The 20,455-nt window shown below is 34.2% G+C and overlaps 1 protein-coding gene across 15 annotated transcripts in view; it reads left to right on the top strand.

Moving 5' to 3' along the window:
• The window catches only part of LOC105463150 (casein kinase 1 gamma 3), a 102,562-nt gene that overhangs the window by 56,039 nt on the left and 26,068 nt on the right, over positions 1-20,455 (top strand). For all 15 annotated transcript variants that reach the window (XM_011710118.2, XM_071098542.1, XM_071098544.1 and 12 more), the window contains 4 exons: positions 5,100-5,248; positions 7,454-7,688; positions 19,865-19,950; positions 20,215-20,299. In XM_011710118.2, coding sequence (XP_011708420.1) covers positions 5,100-5,248; positions 7,454-7,688; positions 19,865-19,950; positions 20,215-20,299 — 555 coding nt within the window. The remainder of the gene's footprint in view (positions 1-5,099; positions 5,249-7,453; positions 7,689-19,864; positions 19,951-20,214; positions 20,300-20,455) is intronic.

The raw sequence follows: 20,455 nt of genomic DNA, 5'->3' as shown, positions 1-20,455 counted from the left end.
CAGGCATTGCAGTTTTCGGTGCATCTCATTGATTTGCTGAGCATACTTCTCAGATGTAATGGTTTCGCTGGGATTCAGAAAGCTGTAGTGGATCAGTCCAGCAGCCGACCACCAAACGCGACTATGACCTTTTTTCGGTGCAAGTTTGGCTCTGGGAAGTGCTTTGGAGCTTCTTCTCGGTCCATCCACTGGGCTGGTTGTCACTGGTTGTCATATAAAATCCATTCTTTGTCTCACGTCACAATACGATTGAGAAATGGTTCATTGTTGTGTGAAGTAAGAGAAGATGACACTTCAAAACGATGTTTTCAAAAAAAATTCTTGCTCAGCTCATGAGGCACCCACTAATTGAGCTTTTTCACCTTTCCAACTTGCTTCAAATGCTGAACAACCATAGAAAGGTCGACGATGAGTTCTTTAGCAACTTCTTATATAGTTGTAAGAGGATCAGCTTTGATGATTGCCCTCAGTTGGTCATTGTCAGCTTCTGATGGCCAACCACTATGCTCCTCATCTTCAAGGCTCTTGTCTCCTTTGTAAAACTTCTTGAACCATCACTATACTGTATGTTTGTTAGCAGTTCGTGGGGCAAATGCATTGTTGATGTTGCATGTTGTTTCCACTGCCTTACGACCCATTTTTGAACTCAAATAAGAAAATCACTCAAATTTGCTTTTTGTCTAACATTTCCATAGTCTAAAATAAATTTTAAGCAAACAACAAGTAATGTCATTAGCAAAAATAATAAAATGAGAAACACGCATTAAAATGATGTATAACATGACCACATTTAATAATGTATTTCAATATCAAACGGCAAATTCCAACAATGTAAAAACTGCAATTACATTTGCACCAAGCTAATACTTTGTTTAATTAGCATAGAATTGGTGGATTTTTAGGTAGCTGCCAATTCTTTTTGTAACTGTAACAAACAGTGAAGCTTGAACATCATTATATGCATACTTATGCTTACTTTGAAAAGGATAGGGTAATTTTCCGCCAAAAGCAAAAGGATAGGGTAATTTACCTCCAAAAATGTACTACTTTCTCTTCTCATCAATGTTTTAACCCACAGCTGTCAGTCTTGACTAATTAATTTTTAAATTATGAATATGCCTTTGAAACTAAACCAAAATTTGACAAGTAGTCATTTCTTAAAGGTCAGTTACAATGTAGAGTATAGAAATCATACCAAAAAACCTTTTCTGCTCTCATTCATTAAAATCCATTGTAGTTTGAATGAACCATTTACCCATGTGTGATTTTGTAACTACATGCATTATCTTTTGGAGGACACTAGTTCATTGAGTTATGCATGTATTTCAAATACTAACACATTTCACTACCCAACATTAAATCATAATAGCTAATATCACCATAGTTCTATCAGAACAAGTTTTTAAGTATTGGAAAACTGTCAAGTTCATCATAGCATATAAAAATTTTTACAAAATTCGAATTGCTTGAAAGCTTTAATTTTATTATTGGTAATAAATGTCAGGTTTTCTTGAAGTAAGAGTCTCTTCATTCATTCTTGAGAATGCTTTTTATTTATTTATTTTGCTTCATTGTACTCTTGAATAGCAAAGTTAAAAGTGAATGTTCTTGATTTGCTCTCAGTCGTTAATGGAAAGCATTCCGTCTTTCACCATTAAATGTGATGTTAGCTGGTAGTTTTTCCTGTATTCCCTTTATCAGATTTAGAAACCTTCTATTCCAAATTTTTGAGTGTTATATCAAATGCTTTCTTAGCACCCATTAAGATGGTCTTATGGTTTTTGCCATTTCTTCTGTTATTATGGTGAATTATATTGATGGATTTTTAAATATTAACCCAACTTTGTATTCCTGGATTAAAGCATTCTTAGCATGGTCTCTCATTCACTTACATATCTGTAATGCCCAACCCAGTCCCATAAAGTTATAGTATATGTTCAGTAAGTATTTGTTCAATTAATTAAGACAGTGAAATTCCTTAAATGGTTTTCCTGTTTTGGAAACTGTTGAAAACTTTTGAAAAAAACAGTCATTTTATAAACCAAAATACACTGCTGTCTGTCGTACTCAGAAGTCATTTCTCAACAACGTTAGCTATTGGGAATATAGATGGTGATTCAGAAGGAAGTAGAGAACCTTTTGACAGTCCTTTTTTTTTTTTCTTTTTGAGATGGAGTCTTGCTGTGTCAGCCAGGCTGGAGTGCAGTGGAGCAATCTTGACTCATTGCAACCTCCACCTCCTGGGTTCAAGCAGTTCTCCTGCCTCAGCCTCCCAAGTAGCTGGCATTACAGACGCGCACCACCATGCCCAGCTGTTTTGTATTTTTAGTAGAGACGGGGTTTCACCACGTGGGCCAGGCTGGTTTCAAACTTCTGACCTCAAATGATCTACCCACCTCAGCCTCCCAAAGTGCTGGGATTACAGGCATGAGCCACCGCGCCCAGCCGACAGTCCTTTCATTGAAGAAGTTCAAAACCTTTTTATTTTTACATTTTGTATATAGTTCTACCAAGTTTTGATCTAGTTTCCATGCACCCTGCATATCAGAAGTAACAAAATGGAGTGGAATAAGTTATTAGACATTGTTAAATTGAGAGGATGTAAATTAATAACTTTCAGTGGCAGAGAGGGGGAAAAAGCATTATGGAAAGAATTTTAAAAGCTTAGTAGCTGAGAGCCATTTGTAAATCTTAATTGCATCTCCAGCCTCTTAATGTATATAGCATTGTAAAAGCAGGATTTTAGAGTTGGAATAAACTTAACAAGCCTCTCATTCCCTGTTTCTGAACCTTTTCTCTGCCTTTACACATGTGAGGGGTAGATATGACAAATACATATAAGAGTGGCTGTGGTAGGAGTGGCTTTGATTCCTAGTAGCAGGAAGAGATGGGACAAGCATGTGTGATATGTGTGTGTTTGCAGGGGGTCCTGATATATACATATTGGGGTGTATCAGAATCTCCGTTTCTGGGGAGGGCACCATGTATGCAGTTTGAATTTGTATCCATTCCTGCTATGATTACACTATCTCTTTTTTTTTTTTTTTTTGAGAAAGAATCTTGCTCTGTCACCCAGGCTGGAGTGCAGTGGCGTGATCTTGGCTCACTGCAACCTCCACCTCCTGGGTTCAAGCGATCCTCCTGCTTCAGCCTCCCGAGAAGCTGGGACTACAGTGATTACACTAGCTTACATTCCCACCTGTAGATGTTCTGCTGCCTCACTCATATTCATATCCAAGAAATATTTGTCTTATCCAAATCATTAATATTATTATAGATTAGTAAACTGAGGCCCACTTGAGAGACTGAATGACAAGCTAGCCACACAGCTGATGAATATTAGGTTAGACACTAAGAATGTAGTTGTCTTGATTTTTAGTTCATTGTTTTCTGTTCTGTCCTGCAATAATTTATATTCAAAATAATAGGGTAATAAGAATGTTATATTAAAAAAAACTTTTTATTAAAAAGAATGAGAAGTTTTCATTAGATTTGTTTTCTCTTTCAATATATTGAAAAAAATCACTTGGAAGTAAAACTGAGACTTTTTTTCATGCTAATAGATAAATGCAGTGTTAAGTTTCAAACTAAATAATAGAGAGGGAGACTGTCTAAAAGAAAATGATAGTTATTTAGGAGTGGGCATTACAGTGGGAATATACGTGAGTATATTCAGGGAGGTAAAGGAAGACAAAAATTTTTAAAGGAAAAATGAGGAGGGTCACGTAAGTTGTTTTGAGAGATTATCCTTGGCTACAAGGATCATTAACAAGAATGGCATCAGTCCATGGTTGGACAGGCAGTTCCTGGGCAGATGTCCTCGCAGAGTAATTTTTTGTAAGGTTGTGGTAGCTTTTGTTCCAGGTTGTGGTTTTTGCAGTCTTTTGTGATAGTTCTTGTTATCAGGCATATATATGTGTGAGAACCCTCCCTTCATCTCCTTCCCTAGCTCTGTTTGTCAGGGTTTTAATACAAGTGACTCCGTTTTGATTCTGACAACTTCCATATAAAGTAAATTGATCACTTATATTTCAGTTTATTGGGAATCTGTTAGTTCTGAAAATAAAATACAGATGACTTCTGGGCATTCAGACTTCATATTTGGAGTTTGTATTATTCTATATAGCTTCATAATGAATTATTACTAGCTCTTACTGGCTTAAAATGAAAGACTTTACTATCTCACAATTTCTGTGGGTCAGGAATACACGCATGGCTTAGCTGGGTCTTCTGTTTAGAGTCTTACCATGTGGAAATTAAGGTGTAAGCCTGGACTACAATCTTACATGAGCCTCAGTACTCTCTTCCAAGTTCACTGGTTCTTTCAGAATTCAGTTCCTCATGGCAATAGAACTGTGGCCCTTACTTCCTCGAGGATTCCTATCTGGCATGTGGCTCGCTCCACAGCATGGTGGTTTGCTACTTTAAGGCCAGCAGGAGAGTTTCTCTGCTGTTTCCAATATCTCTGACTTCTAGACCATCTTTTTAAAGGCTCACCTGAATAGGTCAGGTCCACCAGGATTCTCTTCCTTTTGATCAACTTACAGTCAACTGATAGGAGCCTTGATTACATCTGCCATATAAGTTAGCCTGGTCACAATAGTGAGATCCTAGGAATCCTGCCCACTTTCAAGGGGAGGCGTTTATACAAGGTGTATAAACCAGAGGATGGGAATCTTGACAGTGGTGATCTTAGCAGTATGCCTACCACAGGGTTATTAAAGCCAGTAGCGACTCTCTTGTTCAATAGAACTGGAATCTTTTAACTGTGTGCTAAGCGTTTCTCCAGGCTATGGAAATATAAAGCTAAAAAGCCCAGCTTTTGTCCAGTAGTAAGGTGGTAGAGAGAAAGAATGAAGTACTGTTTATGATGTAATTCAGTCACGCAGCTGCAGTAGAGGTGTATCCAGGCTACAGTGTGAACATCAAAGAGAAGGTATTGGGAGGTGGGGAGGTTTGGTCAGGAAAAGTTATGTATTTGGAAAAAGTGATAGTACTGCTTTAGTTCCTTGAAACTAAATTTTAAAACCAGTTTTTAAGAGGAAAACCTTAGTATTTAAGATGATGAAATTATTAAATGAGTATTTCTTTTCCCCCAGATGGTATACCTCAAGTTTACTATTTCGGCCCTTGTGGTAAATACAATGCTATGGTGCTGGAACTACTGGGACCTAGTTTGGAAGACTTGTTTGACTTGTGTGACAGAACATTTTCTCTTAAAACAGTTCTCATGATAGCTATACAACTGGTAAGTAAAATAGGGTATTTGAAGTTGTTTGAACGATTACATGGTTGTTGGTCACAAATTCATATTAAAAGTTTAAAGTTCTGTGATATTGTCTTACAGAGCATTTGACCTAATACAAATGTTTCTACTTTTCATACTGTCTTTCTGGGATCCATGTAACTTAAAATAACTGAGTCAAATATATTTTATTTGTATGAAAACTAATATAATAATTGCTTTAAGATCAAAATGCTCAGTTTGATAATTAAGTTGTCACTAGCCATTTCTTCATATAAAAGATGAATACTTCAAAAGAGAACCTCAGAAACATAGATTTTTTTTTTCTTTTTTTTTCTTTTTTTTTTTTTTTGAGATAGAGTCTTGCTTTGTTGCCCAGGCTGGAGAGCAGTGGTGAGATCTCAGCTTACTGTAACCTCTGCCTCCCAGGTTCAAGCTATTCTCCCGTCTCAGCCTCCCGAGTAGCTGGGACTACAGGTGCGTGCCACCACACCCAGCCAATTTTTTTGTATTTTTTGTAGAGATGGGGTTTCACCATGTTAGTCAGGATGGTCTCGATCTGACCTTGTAATCCACCTGCCTTGGCCTTCCAAAGTGCTGGGATTATAGGCGTGAGCCACCATGCCCGGCCAGAAACATGGATTCTTAATTTTGGTAATAGACTTTATGACGTGGAAAAACAAGCGGCAAACTAATGAATTAGAGAGTCTTGATAAACTACTTAGACTTCAGGGAATCCATTGGATAACAATTAGAGAATGTTTTAGGGCAGTTTTGAAATAAATGCCAACAGAAGTGTGCTGCAGAAGTCTTAAAATTATTTTTATTCATTGACTCATTAATTCTCCTTCTACAGATTTGTCCTGTGGATGTTTTCACAGGTGCTTAAAGCTTTATATGAAAGGATGTTTATAATAAAAAAATGAGAAGCAACCCAAATGTGCAGAAATAACAGGGTTAGTTGAATAAATTAATAGCCAGAGGAAAATATGCAGCTATTAAAAAGTGCGCATTAAAGATTGTTTCATAGGCTAAGTGTGGTGGCTTGTGCCTATAATTCCAGTGCTTTGGGAGGCTGAGGCTAGAGGATCACTTGAGCCCAGGAGTTCAAGATCAATCTGGGCAACTTAGTGTGACTCCATCTCTACAAAAAATTAAAAAAAAAAAAAAAAAAAAGCCGAGTGTGGTGGTGTGCTTGTGTAGTCCCAGCTGCTGAGGAGGTTGAGGCAGGAGGATTGCTTGAACCCAGAGGTTGAAGGTTGAAGCTGCAGCGAGCTATGCATTCCAGCCTGGGTGGCAGAGTGTGGGATCCTGTCCTCTCCTCCCCCCACCCCGCCCCGCCCACCACACACCAAACACCAAAAAACCAAACAACTCCCCCAAACAAAACAAAGAATATTTCATGACCTTGAAAATGCTCATATCATTAAGAATCTATAGACATAGAATACTGTATATTGTATGCTGCAAAGTTTGTTAAGCAAACGAAAATGACCTGTGTAACCATATGTTTACATTGCATTGTTAACCATGATTATCACTAAGTGAAGCAGTTTTATTTTCTTATTTGTAATACTCTGTTTTATGACAGTTTGTCCAATGAACATTGAGAATTTGTAAAATAATTAATAAAAATGAGCTATATAATATTAGAGTTGGATTCCAGACTTTTCTAGCTTTAAGATCTTTCTAACTTTAAGATTAATCATTTTTAAATGTTTAATACCTAGGAAAAAGTAAGGGAAACATGTTATGAAAAAGAAAAAGATACTGAATAGTGCTGTTGTTTTTATACTTGTAAAAGTTGCTTGGTTATTGAGTTGATAAGGAAGACTATATTGCAACGTTTTGCATATGTCTGCTTATACTTTTGAGTTCAAGGTCTTGTATCAATATGACTTTTTGATTTTATGAAGTAGCATCCTCTGAAAGTGTTGATTGAATCAGACTTACTGATATGAAAGGAATTCATAAAATTCAAATACTTTTGTTTAGCAGTGACCATAATAGTAAAGGCAAAGATTTTAAATTGTAATTTGCTATATGTATTTGAAGAACGATGGGCTGACATCATTTTACTTTTAAAGGGTTGAAACAATTTCTGATTTATTTCTTTTGTATGTTTTCATTCTGTCTTGCCTTTATCATACTTGCTTAGGCTAGTCAAAGCCCAAAATAAAACTTCTCTTCTTTTTTTCTTAAACTAAGATTTCTCGCATGGAATATGTCCATTCAAAGAACTTGATATACAGAGATGTAAAACCTGAGAACTTCTTAATAGGACGACCAGGAAACAAAACCCAGCAAGTTATTCACATTATAGATTTTGGTTTGGCAAAGGAATATATTGATCCAGAGACAAAGAAACACATACCATACAGAGAACACAAGAGCCTTACAGGAACAGCTAGATATATGAGCATAAACACACATTTAGGAAAAGGTATGTGTACCTTTCGTAAGTATGGAAGTTTGAATTCAGCAGCTATGCTAACACTGTGCGTTTTTGTTATGGTTCAGTTTTTGAGATTACAATAGCTTTTATTATAATTTTCACTTATCAGATCTACCTAGAGTTTACTTTCACTTATATTTTAATAAAACGCTTTGAAAGTAAGTTACTATAGAGTAAATGATGGACAGCTATCTTTACATTCACTGTATTTTTTGTATTTCTATAACTTGAAGTGTGCATCTTTGATACAGTTATGGCGATTCTTTTAATTATTTCTCTTACAAAATATGAGAGAATACCAAATTTTAACTGAATTTAATGCATGTGGAAATATTGGATTGAGACTATAGCTCTCCAGTATGGCTAGCCACAGAAATAGCAACTAGCCTAATAAGTACATGACCTTAGAGGTGGGCAGAGCTGGCTTACCTGTATGCTAACTGTGACTTCGGACAAATTTAACCGTTTTAAGGGGTTTCTTATTGGTAAAAAGAGTAAAACAATATCAACTTCGCAGGATTTTTTTATAGCATTCCTCCTTCACCCAGGTTCATATTTATCATATCCCTTAAATCATTTTCATCTGAAACAGTTCCTCAGTCGTTCTTTATGGCTCATGACCTTAATATTTTTTAGGAGCTCAGGCTATTTTATAGGATATCTCCAATTTGGGTCTGTTATTTCTTTTTGACTAGATTTGGGTAGGCATTTTGAGCACAAATATCACAGAAGTAATGTGTTCTTAGTGCATCAGTTTGGGATTGCTTGCTTGGGTGATATCTGCCAAATTTCTCTACTGAAAAGTTTCTTGTAGTTAGATTTTGGGATTATGTAAACATGTTCCTCATCAGATTTTTACCCTCTAGATTTAGCATCCATTGATGATTTTCTAACTCTATTATTTCTAATGTTTATATTTCCTTATTTGTCAGTTGATATTCTAATGTAAGCAGAAGCCTTCCCTTGTCCCCCAGTTATTGACTTACGTCTATATGAACTTATTAATTCTTACCTTATTTAATGTAATGTATTGAATGCATTATTATTTATTTTGATAGCCAAAGGGTTCCAGATGTGGCCACTGGTTGCCCCTTCAAGCTGGCTTCTCTGTCCTTTTGACATGTTCTCATGAATCTTTGAGTTCTTTCTTTCTGGTACAGCAAGTTCTTATAAATAAACTCATCTTGCAGTTTCTCTTCTGCAGCCCCATAATCAGTCCTTTTCTCCAAGAAGTTCTGAATCCTTTTATTGGATAATGGTATTTAGAAACCAAGATTTGGCCACTGGATATGCTCATTACTGTGGTATGTTGTTACTGCCAGGCCCTTTCTGCAGCAGAACTAGGAAATGTTTGTGCGTGTATGTATATACATACACACATAGAAATATGCCTATATATGTGTGTGTGTGACACACATACATTAATATCTGTTAAAAACTTTGAGTTTACACTGATACACTTTTAATTTCAGTCTGTCAGTACAAAATAGTATTTCCTTCTTCTATATTTGTAATTCCCATCCCTTTTCCATATTTGTATCTTTTTTTTTAACCAACAGTGAGAAATCTGGCTATCACTACTCATAATATATTTACTTGTTTTTAAAAGCTGAGGATACTCAGAAAGTAGTTTCAGATTGCCAAGTGATACCACTTTGTATAGCAAGTCTAATAGAATTATAGCATTTGTAATTCTTATTTTATTGAAGAGTTTTTATTTGAAGTAAAATTTACATTGGGTAAAGTATACAACATTTGATTATATAAATTTGTGAGTATTAATGAATGTGCACACTATGTAATCCACAGCACTATCGAGATTTAGAACACTTTCATTATCCTATAGACTTCCATTTTACCCATCTTAGTCATTCCCCTCCTTTTCTAGAAGCAATCACCAATCTGATTTGTATCACAACAGTTGAGTTTTGCTGATTCTATTACTTCATGTAAATAGAATCATCCAACTTATTTTGGTTGGTATAATGTCTTTAAGATTCATCTATGTTTTTGCAAATATCAGTAGTTTATTCTTTTTTAATGCTAAGTAATATTCCATTGCATAAACATAGCACAGACTGCTTATCCATTTGAATGTTGATGGATATTTGGGTTAAGTTTTTGACTTATAAATAAAACTTGTATAATATTCTTACAAATCTTTTTGTGGGCATATTTTTCAGTTTGGTCCTATGGCAGGTATTATTTAACTTTATAAGAAACTGCCTGTCTGTTCTGGGGAGTGTTCATACCTTTTTTTATTTCCACGAATAATGAATGAGAATTTTGTTTGTTTCATATTCTTGACAACGTTTAGAGTTTGTCAGTCTTTTTCATTGTAACTATTCTAGTGGCCAAGGGGTGGTCTTTTAATTCCTTGTGATTATTGTTTCTGAGATCTGTTTCATGTATTTATTGGCTATTTGTATATCTTCTTTTGAGAAGTGTGTGTCATTTCATTGTTAATTTATTGAGTTCTTTATATATTCTGGGTATGATTATTTTGACATATATATACATTGTGAATAATTTCTTCCACTCTTGGCTTGCTCCTATTCATTTTCTTAATGGTATCTTTTGATGAGCAGAACTGTTAAGTATTTATGAAGTCTAGTTTATCCATTTTTTTGTTTATGGTTATTGCCTTTTGAATTCTAACAAATCTTTACCTTCATGTGATAAAGTGAACAAATCTTTACCTTCATTACATTTTATGCTTTCTTCTAGAAGCTTTATAGTTTTAGCTTTTTATATCTGTGATCCATCAGAATTGATTTTTTATATCATGTGAGATAGGGGATGCGGTTCTTTCTATGATATATTCTTTCCTATTGAATTACTTTTGTTTCTTAAAAAGTCACTTCTAGATTATATTTGCCACATTCAGTATTCATATCAGAGAAAGTACAAACTTAATTATCTGCTTTTAGATATTGTTCTGCTTTCAGTTACTGTTAAACATCTCACAACAGATAGACAGAAATGTGAACCAATCAATATATATCCATCACTGCTGCTCAAAAGTACCTTCAGATATGCTATCACAGATTTGGACAGGATCTTGGAAGTCGTCTAATCCAACTTTCAGATCCCGATCTTAGCTTTTTCTCTAACCATTCTCCTCAGCCTTAGCTACTCTATAGAGCATGTCCCTGCTCTGTCTCTCAATCATAGCTCAATAGGATGTGACATCTTTCCTGACAGCGGACCTGACTGTAGGCTTACGGTATTTTTTGTTTTCAGACATCTGAAATGCCTGAGAAATGTAAATTTACTGTTTTTTTTTTTTTTTAAGAAAAGTAAGTTTCAAATATTTAAAATTTAAAAACACGAGTTTTATTCAGTTAATATGTTCAGGGAGTAGCTTTCAATAGCTGACTTTCCTGATAGATTTAAAAATATGATTGGGTAGCTATACAACTTTTGGGATTGTGACTTCTATTAAAACCAGGCACACTTTATTTACATGTGCAGTGACTGTGAGAAATTTTCATTTTACGGGAGTTGTTAGCAGACTATAACAACTAACAAAGGTTCACCACTATTTTATTGTGAGACATGAAGTCACAACTTCCTTAGGGCCTAATGTTCCTTATCTGAACAATGGTAAATGTAACAGCATTCTATTTGTAGAAATGGCAAAGTGAGTGTGATTTGTTTGTCATTGTTAGGAAAAGTCATCAGTACCTGGGAAATGAGATTTAACTATTATAATAATCTCTCTTTACTCCTCTTTCAGGAATAAAACAAAAATTTATTTATTTAGCAAACAGTGAATGTTTAATGTTTACTTTTCCCCATTTATAAACACCCTCAGTTTTCATGTAAAACTCAGGAGTAGGTGGGTAATATTAACAGATAAAAAATTTTGTGTCTAAAATTACATGAATTCCTATTTAAAAATTAAGAGTAAGCTAAGGTAATATGAATTTGGATGCTGAGGAATTAAAACATTTGGTAAATTGTGATGCCTTTGGACATGGAATACATAGTGGTGTTTTCAGTTTAGAGTACTTGGTTTTGTGAGGAGTCAGGAAGAGATAAAGAAGGAAAAGGAGCAGAGAAAACATGACTTTTTAATGTGATTTTAATTTGTGCATATCTTATTTCTGCCCTCCCTGCTTTGCCTGGATCTTGGTGATTACTTTTAAAGCCTTATTCATTCACCCATCTTTCCATCCATTCATTCATTCTTAGGCACTCAAGGACTTCTTGCTCACATGAACTTTTCAAAATAGAGAGTTTGGTCAAAGGAACATTATATGGGTTTGTAAGTATTTTTCCTTTTTGGAGACTGACACTATCTTAGACTTAAAAAGGAAAAAGATGTTCCTAATAGAATAATATAGAAGAATAGTGTAAAATCACATAATAGGAATTAACATTTTATTCTTGTAGTATCTGTTGATCTTAACTAGGTGATTTATGTTCAGAAGGCAGACATTGCAGTTCACATTTATACCTTTCTTATATCTGCTTAAGTCTCTGTCCAAGATGCAGTCTTGATAATGCTTTGTGTTACAGATGTGGATTTCCATGGTGTCCTTGCATGAAAACTTTCTTTAGTGTTGTCATATTGAATTATTTTTGTGTTACATCTGATCATGTGTCTACTTTTTAATGTCTTTTTAAAGACTTTTGTCAGCTGCCTTGAACCTCATAATCTTCCTTTGGATGACTGTTTTTCCCTTTTATGTCTTCTCTTGTTGAAGTCATTTGATATTAAGTAAATAATGTCTATTTCTCTTTGATGAGTAGTCTTGAGATAAAAATCAAGTCTTTTATTTTTAAATTTTTATTTATTATTCAAGAATAAAAAAACTAGCATTTGAGGGATAAGTTGGGAGTTGCTTCGTAAGTGTTAGTAAAAACCTGTGTTCATAGAAGAATGATGTTTCAAGCTTCTAAGTGGTAAGTTCTCTGAATAGGAGAGAAGGAACCACATAATTACGGTGTTCCAAAAATGCCTTCTTTCTGTGCTGTCATTCTGTGGTGTGATTAATATAATTTAATTTCTGGGTTAATTGTCTCAATTTCTGAGGCCTGTTCTTTAAGCTGCTCACACAGCTTTTCTGCAGTTTAAAAACATGTATTTACATTTTGTAATTATATTTTAACAGTTTAAAATGTATTGTATAATTTCTTGTTAGAGTATAATGAACATAATTGATATTTTCTTGATGTTTCAGGGTATAGTTTTTTAATATGATTGCTATTATATAGCAATATTCTCAAGATCAGTTGGAGAAGGTTAGGATGGATATCTGTATTTAAATAAATTTGGAGACAATTTTATTTATACTTTTTTTTTTTTTCTCTTGAGATGGAGTCTTGCTCTGTCGCCCAGGCTGGAGTGCAGTGGCGCGATCTCTGCTCACTGCAAGTTGCGCCACCTCCCAGGGTAACGCCATTCTCCTGCCTCAGCCTCCCTAGAAGCTGGGACTACAGGCGCCCGCCACCACACCCGGCTAATTTTTTTGTATTTTTAGTAGAGACAGCGGTTTCACCGTGTTCGCCAGGATGGTCTCGATCTCCTGACCTCGTGATCCGCCCGCCTCAGACTCCCAAAGTGCTGGGATTACAGGCATGAGCCACCGCGCCCGGCCTTATTTATACTTTTTAATAGATTCTCTCTCTCTCTCTGTTTTTTTTTTTTTTTTTTTTTTGACTTTCACCTGTGTTTTCCCTTAATTTTTGGTATTGTATGTAGTATAGCTACTGCTGACAATACTTCGCTTTTCTCTACCTTTGGTTTACTTCTTTTGGCCTTGTCACCAAACTTACTAGAATTATGTCTAAATTAAGAGAACTAGATTTCAGAAGAACTTTAGGAATTAAGTGAATGCATGTACTGGGTTCAGTTGCACAGAAAACTTTTATTTCTAAGTTTTGTTTATATTACTAGATTCGGTGTTTAGTGAACTGTTGCTGTGTATTGTCTTGCATGATTGTGTTTTGTTCTTTTCCTTTTTAGGTTTGTGTTCTCCCTCTTTTTTTTTTTTTTTCAAAATCCTTGTTATATAATTTTGAAAACAGAGCTCAATGAATCTTGATGAAGATGTATTTTTGTTTTTTTTTTTTAGGGTAGTGCCAACTAAAGTAACTTTTAATATTTAAGAAGGAAATATGAAGTGAACCTTTTACTTCCTTGTAGTAGATAATGTGTATCTTTTTTTTTTTACTTATAAGAAATGATTTAAACTTTCTTCAGGGATAATTTTTGTTGTTTGAGCTGTCTTTTTTGTCTTCTCATGTCCCTACTTAGCTTAGCTAACATGTCTTTTGGCCTCATTGTTTTTCATTATGTTAGAAAATGCAGTAGTAAGTTTATTTTTGCAAATATATGCATGTGTCATAGAAAATTTCCTGTTTCTATGTGAAGCGTCGATAAATTTGAGTTAACGAAATAGGGAATATTTTTCTGTTGAAAATTGAATTGAAATTTCAATTGAAATGGAAACAGTGCTAGGCAAGTGAGTAATGAAATCAGATTTAAAAAAAGAAAAATAAATAATGTTGAGATATTAAGGGTAGAATTTTTAAATAGAAAAACATTGCAGAAGGTTTCCAGCCAACATTTGATTAAGTGATGAAATGCTTTCCAAAATGAAAGAAATGTAGACAACTGGGCTGAAATCTTGCCCTTCACTTATTAGGTACCTAGTTTTGAAGTAGTCACTTAATCTTTCTGAGCTTTACTTTCCTTATTTGGGATTACAAATAACTGTTTTCAGTGTAGCTGTAATTTTAAAAGATAGTGTATATAAAGCATGGACACGGACTCTTAATACGTGTTGATTATTTTGTATGGTACATATATTCCTGAAGAGGAAAATTTTAATTGACTGTGTACCTTTTTAAATTGGTTTAAGACCTTTTTAAAAGAATCTTTAATGAAACCTATTGTAAAGAAAAATAATGACTTTCTGGTTTCTTTAGGTGCTCATGGCAAGAGTTCTTATAATGATTCTTGGCCTTGTGGAAAAACATTCGTTTTCAAACAGGCCTTTGTAGTTAAGTGCTTTAAAAAATATGAACAGGGTTTAATAAGGGCCAGATTACTGTTGGGAGATTTTTTTCATGTAAAAGAACTACTAAAGACCCTAGGGGGTGTTCTTGAGTTACTGTGTTTCAAAATGAAAGCCTTCCTGTGATTTCTATAACTTACTACATGGTAATATTTATTTCCAGATATGTCATTTGGTGAAAGAACACAAAGAGAGGAATTATGAGGGTAAAGAGCATTTCAGACTGAGTTTCAGTAGTAGATTTATTTTACTAGCTAATATTTATGGCTTGAATTTTGAAATGCTTTGTGGGTTATGAGACTAATACTGTTCTCTGATAGAACCATGTAGGCGAGATCACCTTATGACCATGGCTTATTAGCACTATGTGACTAAAGCTCCTCTTGGATAGAATTCAAAGAGGACTTGCCTTTTATATTGAGTTTCTCTCCTTAACAAAGTCTTACTGTAGGGCTCAGCATACTTTTACTTGTACTGTATTTTAAGTTTCTTAAACTATATGCATATAATATATGTCTTGCATATACACTGATAAATGTATCCCTACTGTACTGTATTTTAAGTTCTTTAAACTATATGCATATATAGTATATATATTATATGCATATAATATATGTCTTGCATATACATTGATAAATGTATCCCTACATATTTCGTGTTTTTTGATGCTGTTGTAAAGGTATTGGTTTTAAAATTCAATTTTCACTTACTCGTTGTGAGTATAGAAATCCAGTTGATTTTTATTTTTATTTTGTAGAGACAGGGTCTTGCTCTGTTGCCCAGGCTGGAATGCAATGGTGCAACCATGGCTCCCTGCAGCCTCATCCTCCTAGGCTCAAAAAATCCTCCCACCTCAGCCTCCCTAGTAGCTGGGACTATAGGTGCATGCCAACACACCCAGTCACCAGCTAATTAAAAAAAAATTTTTTTTCGTAAAGTTGAGGTTTCTCTGTGTTGCTCAAGCTAGTGTTGAACTCCTGGTCTCAGGCTATCCTCCTGCCTCGACCTCCCCAAAGTGCTGAAATTACAGGTGTGAGCCACCGAGCCTGGCCCCAGTTGATTTTTATATATTAACCTTATATCCTGTAACCTTGCTAAAACTCACCTACTAGTTGTAATAGACCTTTTGTAGATTATTTAGATTTTTCTACATATACAATCCTGTTGTCTGCAGAGAGCAATAGTTTTATTTCTTCATTTCCAATCTGAATATCTGTTAATTTTGTTTTCTTTGCTTCTTTGTACTGGCAAGAACTTCCAGTACTATACTGAATAGAAAGGGTAAGAGTGGATATCTTTGTTCGTTCCCGATCTTAGGAGTGACTTTTATCATTTAAGAATTATGTTAGTTGACATTTTTCATAGTTGTTGTCAGGATGAAGTTGCCCTGTAGTTCCTAGTTTGCTGAGAGTTTTTAAAAATCATTAATACATGTTGAATTTTGTCAAGTGCTTTTTCTGTATCTGAGATGATGACATGATTTATATTTTATTCTATTAATTTGGTGAATTATATTGATTGATTTTTAAAAGTTAAACCAAACCTACATTCCTAGGATGAGCCTTACTTAGTCATGAGGTATTATCTTTTTAAGGATTTTGTGTCTGTGTTTATGAGGAATATTTCTTGTAGTTTCCTTTAATTGTAATGTCTTTATCTGTTGTTGGTAACAGGGTAATGCAGTGAGTTGGGAACTCTTCTAATCCCGAGTTTGTGTAGAATTGGTATTATTCTTTAACTGTTTAATAGGATTCAGTAGCGATGCTATCTGGATTGTATTTTGGGAAGTTTTTAAATATTAAATTTAATTTCTTTAATTGATGCAGAGCTATTTACATTTTCTTCTTGAGGCAGTTTTAGTTATTAGTAGCTTTCAAGATATTTGTCCATTTCATATAAGTTGTTTAATTTATTGTATTGTTTCGTAGTACCCTTTTATCATTCTTTTAATATCTGTGGGATCTGTTCTGATGCCTCCTCTGTTTCTTCTGTTATTGGAAATTTGTGTTTCTTTCTTTTAGCCTGCTAAGAAGATTAATGATTTTATTGAGCTTTTGTTTTCATCGGTTTTCATTACTGATTGTCCATTGGTCATTGTCTGGTCATTGATTTCCTCATTTGTCATTATTTTGTCTTTCTGTTTATTTGGGGTGGTACTGATATGAAGGCAGATAAAGATAAGTTGGTCAGAATACAGAGTCTGAAATAGACTTATACATAGATGGTTGATTGAATTTTGAGAATGGTGCAAAAGCAACTTGAGGGGAAAGGATAGTTTTGCCGAGAAACTATACGAGAGTAGCTAGATATCAATTTGAAAAAAATAAATCTAAATCCTTACTCCACACGAAAAGCAAAAAAAAAATTACTTCAAAATGAATAATAGGTTAAAATGTAGGAACCATAACTATAAAATTTCTAGAAGAAAAAACAGGAGAAGATCTTTGTGGTCCTGTGAGTAGAGATTTCCTAGATTGGACATCAAAAAGTATAAAAAATAAGAGGAAAAAAACCCTGATAAATTGGACTTCATCAAAATGTAAAATTTCTTTTAAACCTACTTTTAAGGAAACAAAAAAATAGCAAACTGTTTTCTTGAAGGGAAAAGGCATTGGCAAAACATATCTGAAAATAACTTGTATCCAGAATATACAAGGAGCTATTACAACTGTTTAATAAGACAACCCAATTTATTAAATGGGCAAACGCATGAAATAAAGTTCAACTTTAGTCACCAGTGAAATGCAAGTTCAGTCAGTTAATCCATACTTTGAAGTTTGCTTTTCTGAAAGGATTTATTACTGCTTATACTTCATAGCCACTAGCATGGCTAAAATTTAGAAGACCATACTAAAGGTTGGACAGGTTATGAAACAACTGAAACTCTCATACATTGCTGGTAGAAATGTGAAATGACACAATCCCTTTGGAAAACGGTATAGAAGGTTTTTATAAAGTTAAACCTATACTTACAACATCATGTTGCAATCCGCTTTCTAGATATTAACCCAACATAAATGAAAACCTATGTCAACATAAACTAGTACAAGAAGAATGTTCATAACAGCTTTATTCACAATAGCCCCGAACTGGAACCTACTCAAATGTCCGTCAACAGATGAATAAACACATTTTAATGTACTACTCAGCATTAAAAAGTAATGAGGTATAATTGTACATAACAACATGGATAAATCCTGAAAACTTAGTAGGTGAAAGAATTTGGACACAAATCTATACTGTATGATTCCATTCATGTGCACCTGTCTAATCTGTAGTGATGAAGGCAGATAAGTGGTTGCCTGAGGCTGATGGTATTGTGGGAGTTGGAGGAGAGTAATAGGCAAGAGACTTTAGGAAACCTTTTGGAGCATTAGAAATGCCTCTTGATTGTGGTGGTAGTTATGCAGGTGTGTGTGTTGTTAAAACTTATCAAACTATACCCTTAAGACTACCAGAATCTAATGAAGTAAAATTTTTGTTATAAAAGTTGTAACATTTTTTTTCATATTCTCATCCCCACTTTCATTAGTGGATGTAGGGACTTTAAGGCCACTACTTATTTTGGAAAATTTGCTATTTTTAATAACGTATACTTATATTTTATAACAAAAAGTGCAAGAAATAAAAAAAAAAACCTCTCCATTATATTACATTTTTAGCTTGTGAAATGGCAAGTTGAAATCTTTTCTCTAGTCTTCCAGTCTCGTAGCCTTAATGACTACCAATTTTGATGTATACTTCTTCAACTTGCAGTCTGGTGGAAGTATATATATGGATTAAATAAAAGCAAACATAGTATCTTTAAATCATAACAAGTGTTATTAAAAACAAGTGTATTCATCTGTTTTCATGCTGCTGCTGCTGCTGATAAAGATATAGCTGAGACTGGGCAATTTACAAAAGAAAGAGGTTTAATGGACTTACAGTTCCACATGGCTGGGGAGGCCTCACAGTCATGGCAGAAGGCAAGGAGGAGCAAGTCACATCTCATGTGGCTGGCAGCAGGCAAAGAGAGAGCTTGTGCAGGAAAACTCCTTATAAAACCATCAGGTCTCATAAGACTTATTCACTGTTATGAGAACAGCATGGGAAAAACCTGGCCCCATGATTCAGTTACCTCCCACTGCGTCCCTCTCACAACACATGGGAATTCAAGATGAGATTTGGGTGTAAACACAGCCAAACCATATCAACAAGTATAGAATGTTTACACAGTAAAAATCAGAACCTTTTCTGACCCTTCATCCTAGTTCAGATCCATACTTTCAAAAGTTTGCTTTTCTGAAAGCATTGAGTACTGCCTAAATAGTATGGTTGTTGATGTGGATACAACATCTTGCACATAAACAAACATCCTCTTATTAAAGTATTTTCTCATTGATAGTTAGCATTTTGGTATTATTTTAAAATATTGAGAAATCTTAAGTATTTAACTTCAGTGACAGAAAAATTGAAATATCATTCAGTCAACAAATATTTATAAGCATCTCCCTGAGCCTTTGTCTGTGATCTTTATTCACGTATATGCTAAATGACATTTTGTTACAACAACTTGAAAATGACAGTTGGTCAAGCAGTATTTTTGGTGATAGTGAAGGGGTTATTAAGGTTGGTATGTGTCAAACACAAGTTTTTCTTAAAATATATTAAACACAATACCCCATAATCATGTTTAATTTAATGGAGAATATTTATCATGGAAGTTTTGTGCTCATATAACTTTAGGAAATGCAGGGTTGAAAAAGTTAAACATTTTAAACTCTAGACTTCTCAGAAGTTTTAATATGTTACCTTCTGAATCTTTAAGACAGAGCTATAGTATATAGTGACTCTGATTAACCATGGAACTCTTTTCCCCTTGACCTGTACTTCCATGAATAGATATCTAAGCAGAAAAATAAATCTCTAACAGCATCTAAAAATTATAAAGGAATATTTTAAAGATGCACAATAATCTTAATGTAAAAACATTATATAGATATAATTTATCACTTATAGGTACTATATCTGTATTTTGTATTTATATGTTGAACTTTTGAAAATTAATTTATACATAATGAAAGAACAAACTCTCCATTCTTCCATCCTTAACTGTTAGAGAAAAGTGAAATTTATATTTCTTTTGTATTTCAGAACAAAGTAGAAGAGATGATTTAGAAGCTTTAGGTCATATGTTCATGTACTTTCTGAGAGGCAGTCTTCCTTGGCAAGGCTTAAAGGTAATTGTTTTTGTGTTTCCTTATTGAATTTCACGAAATATGAAGATATTAAGGTCCTCTCTTCCAAGTAAACAATTTTCATATTTTAACATTTTATTTTGTAAGTAGGCATCAGGGCTCACTGTGTTGCCCAGGCTGGTCTCAAACTCCTGGGCTCAATCATTCCTTCTGCCTTGGCCTTCCAAAGCTCTGGGATTACAGGCTACCCCAGCTAAATAATTTTTAAATTACCACAGTCTCAAGATTTTTTTTTTTCTGTTTTAGGCTGACACATTAAAAGAGAGGTATCAGAAAATTGGAGATACAAAACGGGCTACACCAATAGAAGTATTATGTGAAAATTTTCCAGGTAATGAATAATGTGAGGTTGATGCATTATATACAGAAAACAAGAAATGCTAATTTTTATTGCTTAAGTTTATAAATTTTTTTTCTATGCCTTAAAAAAAAAAGAGCTAAAAATATGATTTAAAGGATGTCAGCATTTGATGCCGAACCCACAGGA

The sequence above is a fragment of the Macaca nemestrina genome, chromosome 6 (genome assembly GCF_043159975.1).
Source record: "Macaca nemestrina isolate mMacNem1 chromosome 6, mMacNem.hap1, whole genome shotgun sequence".
NCBI lineage: Eukaryota > Metazoa > Chordata > Mammalia > Primates > Cercopithecidae > Macaca > Macaca nemestrina.
The sequence above is the reverse complement of the archived record's forward strand: the minus strand, read 5'-3'. Positions and strand labels throughout refer to the sequence as shown.